This window comes from Myotis davidii, unplaced genomic scaffold, assembly GCF_000327345.1.
Source record: "Myotis davidii unplaced genomic scaffold, ASM32734v1 scaffold524, whole genome shotgun sequence".
Taxonomy (NCBI): Eukaryota; Metazoa; Chordata; class Mammalia; order Chiroptera; family Vespertilionidae; genus Myotis; species Myotis davidii.
In genome coordinates, this window is record NW_006299263.1 from 3,002,721 (window position 1) to 3,010,406 (window position 7,686).

A 7,686-nucleotide genomic window follows, 5' to 3' on the forward strand; every position below is an offset into this window, starting at 1 on the left:
CCCCAAAGCTGCAGAATATACCTTCAAGTGAACTTGGGTTATTCTCAAAGATAGGTCACATGTTAGAACACAAAACAAGTCTCTACAAGTTCCAGAAGACTGAAATCATATTAAGCATATTCTCAGATTGTAATGGAATGAAATTAGAAATTAACGATAGCCCGGTTGGTATGGGTCAGTGGTTGAGCATCGACCTGTGACCAGGAGGTCACAGTTCAATTCCTGGTCAGGACACATGCCCGGGTTGCGGCCTCAACCCCCAGGAGGAGGCATGCAGAAGGCAGCCAATCAGTGATTCTCTCTGATCAAAGATGTTTCTATCTCTCCCTCCTTCTCCCTTCCTCTAATCAGAAAACCTGACTAGGCCATAACAGTTGATGAAATAGAAGCAGTGATAATAATAATAATAATAATAATAATAACCATTACAGAAGGCAGCTTTGTATAGTAGTTGAGAGAGCACAGATCTATACAAAACTGCCTGATAGGTTTTAATCTTGGCTTTGTCACTTATCAGCTGTATGACTCTGGTCAAATTACTCAACCCTTCTGGACTTCAGCTTGCATCCTCTGTAAAATGGGTATAGTAAGAGCAGCTACGTATTGGCACATCGAATGCTTAGAGAGAAGGCAAGGTGTTGAAGAAAATAGAGACTATCTCAGAAACTTCTGAGAAAACAAGAATTCCAGAGTGTCAGGGCAACAGAAATCATCTAAGGACAGGGGAGGATAAGCATTTTCCCAAGGTCAGAGGTCCAGTTAGTCCCACACATACTGCTCCCAAATTAATGAGTTCATTCATTTATTCCAAGAGATGTATGTCCTTCATCTTCCTTATGTGTAGCCTCTTACTAAGTAAGAGAATGTGTTTTATGCAATTTTGTCAAAGAAAGAGGTCCACAATAACCCTAAGAAAAGACATCAATGGGGAGATGTCAGGATTTCCCTGGCAGTTGAGTTCCATTAGATAAATCTGGGGGTTTGTCCTCTCCCGCCTGCATCAATGTCTTAAGGCAGAGCGAGCTGGCTATGGGACAATGTGAGGCTGGCTGTAGAATACACACAAAGGACGGCATGTAAAAAACATGAAATAGGAACGTGGTCTGTAGTTAATAGTATTTGTACACCAGTGTTAATGTCCTGGTTTTGACTATTGTACTATGGTTATTTATAATGTTATCACTGGGGGAATGTAGATGAAAGGTAAATGGGATCTCTGGAGCTTTTGTAATTTTTCTTTGGGCCTAAAAATCATTCCAAAATTTAGGAAACATCTAAACCTCATATAAATATATTAGAGGCCTGCGTTTGCAGCCACTGCGGCTTGCCTCGGCCCTCACAGCCCCGGCTTCATCTGGAAGGCCGTCCAGTCTAATCAGCATATTATGCTTTTACTATTATAGATAGCATTGCAAGTCCTAGCCACAGCGATCAGACAAGAAGAAAAAATAAAGGGCATCCAAATTGAAAAGGAGGAAGCAAAACTCTCATTATTCGCATGACATGATATTGTATATAGGAAACCCTAAAGACTCCACCAAAATACTAGTAGATATAATAAAGCAATCTGGCAATGTAGCAGGGTACAAAAAATTAACATTGAAAAATCTATGGCATTTTTGTATACCAATAAGGAATTCTCAAAAGAGAAACTAAACAATCCCATTTGCCATAGCAACAAAAAAAAAAATTAAGATACCTAGGAATAAATGTAACCAAAGATGTAAAAGATTTGTACTCTGAAAACTATTAAGATGTTGAAAAAAGAGACAGAGGAAGATATAAACAAGTGGAAGAATATACCATGTTCATGGATTGCTAGAATCAACATCATTAAAATGTCCATACTACCCAAAGCAATCTATAGATCCAATGCAATCCCTATTAAATTACCCACGGCATTATTTCACAGATCTAGAACAAATACTCCAAATTTTATATGGAACCTAAAAAGATACTGAACAGTCACAGCAATCTTGAGAAAAAACAAAGTTGGAGGAGTCACAATACCAGATCAGATGTTAGGCTATACTACAAAACCACTGAAATCAAAATAGCCCGGTACTGGCACAAGAACAGACATATATAGATCAATGGAATTGAACAGAGACCTCAGAAATTGACCCAAGCCATTATGCTCAATTAATATTTGACAAAGGAGGCAAAAGCATACAATGGAGTCAAGACAGTCTCTTATATAAATGTTGTTGGGAAAATTGAACAGATACATGCAAAAAAAAAAAAAATGAAACTAGGCCACCAACTTACACCATACTCAAAAATAAACTCAAAATGGATAAAAGACTTAAACGTAAGACAGGAAACCATAAAAACCCTAGAACAATAAGCAGCAAAATCTCTCCGTAGCAATATGTTTGCAGATACATCTCCTAAGGCAAAGGAAACTAGGAAGAAAATAACCAAATGGGACTACATCAAAGCAAAACGCTTCTGCACAGCAAAAGAAACCATCAACAATATGACAAGGGAGCCTACTATATGGGAGAACATATTTGTCAATGATACATCTGATAAAGTGTTAATATCCAAAATATATAAGTAGACACTTTTCCAAAGGGGATGTAGAGATGGCCAAGAGTCATATGAAAAAATGCTCAAGTCACTGATCATCCACAATGAGGTTTCACCTTACACCTGTCAGAATGGCTTCCATCCACAAATCAACAAATGACAAGTGCTGTCGAGGATGTGGAGAAAAGGAACCCTAGTACACTGCTGATGGGAATGCAGAATCGTGCAGCAATTATGGATAACAGTATGGAGTTTCCTAAAAAAATTAAATATAGAACTGCCATTTGACCCAGTGATCCCACTTCTAGGAACATCCTAAGAAACCCAAAACACCAATCAGAAGGAATGTATGCACCCCTATGTTCATAGCAGTGGAATTTACAACAGCTAAGATCTGGAAACAGCTCAAGTGCCCATCAGGAGGTGAGTGGTTAAAAAAAGCTGTGGTACATTTATACCATGGAGTACTATGCAGCAGTAAAAAAGAATCTCTTAACCCTTTGAGACAGCATGGAGGGACCTGGAGAGTATTATGCTAAGCGAAATAAGCCAGTCAGAGAAAGACAAGTACCACATGATCTCACTCATATGTGCAATCTACTGAACAAAGTAAACTGCTGAACAAAGAAGATCCAGAGACACAGAAGCATGGAACAGACTGTCAGATCTCAGATGGAAGGTGGGGCTCAGTGGGTAGGTGGGAAGAGATCAACCAAAGAACTCGTATGCACATATGCATAGCCCATGGACACAGACAATAAGAGTGGTGGAGGCCTCAGGCGGGGGGTGGGTGTGGGGACACATGCAATAGTTTCAACCACAAAGATTTAAGTAAAAAATAATAAATAAATAAACACAGCTCAAAGGTCAAACATTCTGATTTCACTTCTATGAGGTATCCAGACTAGTCATAATCACAGTAGAAAGTAGAAAATAGAAAGGTGGTTGCTGAGGGCAAAGGGGAGGGCGGATGGGGTTGTTAGTGTTTAATGGGGACAGAGTTTCAGTTTTACAAGATGACAAGAGCTGTGTGGATGGATGGTGGTGATGGCCACACAATATGAACATACTTAATGCCACTGAACTATATACGTAAGAATGATGATGCCCTAACCGGGTTGGCTCAGTGGATAGAGCATTGACCTGTGGACTCAAGGGTCCCAGGTTCGATTCCGGTCAAGGGCATGTACCTTGGTTGCGGGCACATACCCAGTAGGTAGTGTGCAGGAGGCAACTGATAGATGTTTCTCTCTCTATCCTTCCCCTTCCTCTCTGTAAAAAAAATCAATAAAATATACTAAATAAAATAAAATAAAATAAGGCTTCTTAAAAGAAAAACCACCAATGATTAAGCCCTAGCCTGTGTGGCTCAGCTGGTTGAAACATCATCCCATGCATCAAGAGGTGGCAGGTTCGATTCCCAGTCAGGGCACAAACCCAAGTTGCGGCTTCAATCCCTGGCCAGGGCGAATGCGGGAGCAATTGAAGGATGTTTCTCACATTGATGTTTCTCTCTCTAAGCATGTCCACGGGTGAGGATTAAAGAAAAGTCCAAGCTGGTTTGGCTCAGTGGATAGAGCAAAGATGGTTACATTTATATTGTGTATTTTACTACAGTTAAAAAACAAAATTAAGACAGTCACTGAGTCTTCATCACACACAGTGGAGGTCAAAACTAAGGGTATTGCTGATGGCTCAAGACAGCATGTCAAACAGAAATAAAAACACTTCACAACCCACAAATGGCCGTGGCCTGTGCACAGGGGTTTATACACTTTTTAAAAAATATATATTTTTATTGATTTCAGAGAGGAAGGGAGAGGGACAGATAGAAACATCAATGATGAGAATCATTTGATTGGCTGCCTCCTGCATGCCCCCTACTGGGGGTCAACCTAGGCATATACCCTGACTAGGAATTGAACTGAGACCTCCTAGTTCATAGGTTAACATTCAACCACTGAGCCACACAGGCTGGGCTATACATTCCTTTCTTCCACCTAGCCTCTGTAATAACTCAGGATCACAGGGGTTTTGATTGTTTATACTGCTGGAGATTTGAGACTCAGGAAAGTTATGTAATGTACCCAATCACAGCTGGTCCAACTCCAATCCCCTGGTCAGTCCCAGGGCCCCCCTCCACCACCCACTCCCTGCTCTAGCCATTCCCGACAGCAGGGCCTCACCCAGCAGGAGCCACAGGAACCCTGGTCTCTGATCTCCTTGATGGTTGGGCAGTTTGGCCAGTTTTCCCGGGCATCGAAGTTTTCAGGCAGAGTTATGTCCTCAGCAAGCCACACTCTGGATAAGAGAAGATCTCCATCATAAACTTGCATCTTACCACCTGTGCTGCTCATCCCACCCCATCCCTGCAAAGGCCAGCTGCCTGCGGGCCGTCCCCAAGGAAGGGAGCGAGGCACACAACATACAGAAGAGGGATGTCCTCTTGGAAGTTTAGAAAATAAAACCTGATTCTGCTGCTTAACACAACTTACCACCCCACAGCCTTCTTTCTCGACTTATTTTGTGGAGGTTTTTCATGAGTTTTAGCCACAGGGTCCAGATAATTGTGTTTCTTGCTTCCCCCGCCCCACTCCCAATCATACATCTGCCCTGGCTCCTCACATCATTTTTAATATCTTTGCCACTGTGTGATGTCCCATAACTTCACTAACCCACCCTCACTGTCAAGATTGATTTACTGCTTCCTACAAGAGTAATAATGCCTACATGAAACTGTCCAGAATTTTCTAGAAAAGTCAAACATCAAGGGCAGATCACCTGGCTTTTCCCTGAATTTCCTTATTCAAGATTGGGCCCACCTCGCTTGTGGAGACCCAGACTTGGGGCCTTTCCCACCCGGAGAAGCACGTGGGAAACACTGGCTTTTGGGGCTGAGCCCTGCCCTCAAGTAGAGTCTCTGGGAGAAGTGAGACTTGCAGATGCCAGGGAGGCCTTCTCTCTTCCCTCTTTCCCACTCTCCCAAACCAACGCCTGCTACTCATGCCCCAGGGAGCAGATACTCACTTCTCGGGCAGCTTGGGCCCGCCCAGTTTGGTGCCACACAGAGTCCTCACGTAGCTCATGTCCACGTTGCGGAAGTTGTGTCCGGCCTGGAAGACAGCCCATCCCAACAGTCACCCACCAACAGAGGGGGTGTTTCCGGGGACGGGGGTGATGAGACGAGGACAGTGCTCACATTCAAGGCCGGACAAGGCCAGGGGTCCCTCCCAACTCAGCAGAGGATGGGGGCTGCTCTACCGCTATAGACCAACAAATTTCCCCCAGATTCATGCTGAAACCTAACCTGCAATGTGCTGATATCTGGAAGAGACTCTGAAAGGCCGTCTCAGGTCATGAGGGTGGAGTCCTTATGCGGGGATTAGTGCCCAGATAAAGGAACCGCCAGAGAGCTTCCCTCCCTGCCCACCATGTGAGGGTACCGAGAGAAGCCAGCCATCTACAAGCTGGAAGAGGGCCCTCACTAGAACCTGACCCTGCTGGCACCTTGATCCTGTACTTCCAGCCTCCAGAACTATGAGTGATGAATTTGTTTATAAGCCACCTAGTATGTGGCATTTTGTAGCAGCCTGAATAGTCTAAGATGGGCTCCCTGCAGAGCAGGACAGTACCAGTCCGGAAGGACCTCGTGGGCAGCGTGCAGCTCTCAGACCTGTGGGGGTCTCCTCTTTTCAGCTCATGTCAAGAGAGACCCCCATAGCCCTGAACATGACCTATTCCTCATTTCTTTGTTCCCAAAGTCCCAGGCCTCAGGGCTGGGCAGAACCAAGGAGCTGCTAGTATTGATGAGCCACAACACCTACCACAATGGAGCTCAGTTAGGAACACTTCCAAAGCCTGCTTACCTTCCCATGCACCTCCAACACGCTCACATACGCACGCTCCCCCTTGCCCCCTCCCCCAACACACAGAAGGGGGCAGGGAGGAGGTGGGCATGGTCTTGAGTGGCCATGACTCTGAATCAGATTTTCAACTGTCCTGTGGGCCACCTCTGCTGGGAGTCAGGGTGCCCAGACCGACCACCTCGGGAGGGACACGTGCAGGAAGCGGCCTCCACAGCTCACCTTCCAGGTGGAGTTCTTCTTATTAAGATAGTGGACCAGCTCATCTGACAGGGGCTGGAGACTGGGTCTGCTCCGTGCACTGGTCAGCACCACCAGGCAGCTGAGGGTGGCCAAGAGCCGCCACATGTTGGAAGCTGGATCCTAGATTCACCTAGAAAGGAAAGGACACAAGACATCAGAGGCTGCTCCTCCTCCATTCAGGTCCACACACAACGAGGTTCTGGGGCCAGGAATACCCCAGTGGATAAAAGACCCATGTTTTTGCCCTGGCTGCAGCGTGTCCCCTTCTATTCCGTTTCCTTGTCAAGCCTGGGTGGGGCAGCAGAGAACACTCTAGGACCCACAGTGCCTGTGGGCTCCCGGGTCTAGTCTCAAAGTCCCAACCTGTGCCTGTAGCACACAAGGCCATGTTCTGGTCTGACTGTTTGTGTCACCCCCAAATGCCAGCCCCCTATGTGGTATTAGGACATGGGGCCTTTGGTAGGCCATTAGGTCACGAGTGTGGAGCCCTCATAAATGGGATCAGTGCCTTTATAAGAGAGACCCCAGACAGAGCCCTTGCTCCTTCTGCTGTGAAGACACAACGAGAAGTCTGTGACCGGGACGTGTGCCCTCGTAACCATGCTGGTGCCCTGAACTTGGACTTTCAGCCTCCAGACTGTGATGAATAAATGTCTGTTTAGAAGTCACCCAGTCTGTCTTCTGTTGGCGCAGCCTGAATGGGCTAAGACAGACCACGTGCGCTTCTCCTCCAGGTGGCTGGAGCCAGGAAGGGAAAGCGGAGGGGCGGTGATGCCTGCAGGGAGGCTCCTGGGCAGCTGAGGGCTGGGATGTGTGCTGCTCGGGTCTCTAGGGCAATCAGTTACTGCAAGGACCAAGCTCACAGTCTGAAATGGTGCTGTTCACTGGATGGTTTGTGGCCCATACCATCTTGTGAGCTGTGAGGACCAGGGCTGACCTGCTGTTCTGTCAAAACCCCAGGGCCCCGGCAACAAGCAGGATCAACGAGTCTGTCCTACACGAATGAATACATCTACATCTTCAGGCTAAATTGAGTCCAGTGCCCTCC

The 7,686-nt window shown here is 45.9% G+C and overlaps 1 protein-coding gene across 1 annotated transcript in view; it reads right to left on the reverse strand.

The window, feature by feature from the left end:
* Positions 1-6,790, reverse strand: part of CTSB (cathepsin B) — a 14,224-nt gene extending 7,434 nt beyond the window's left edge. The window contains exons 1-3 of the mRNA XM_006774787.2: positions 6,618-6,790; positions 5,560-5,645; positions 4,719-4,833 (exon numbers count right to left, since the gene is read on the reverse strand). Coding sequence (XP_006774850.1) covers positions 4,719-4,833; positions 5,560-5,645; positions 6,618-6,743 — 327 coding nt within the window. The 5' untranslated portion in view covers positions 6,744-6,790. The remainder of the gene's footprint in view (positions 1-4,718; positions 4,834-5,559; positions 5,646-6,617) is intronic.
* Between the last annotated feature and the right edge of the window lie 896 nt (positions 6,791-7,686).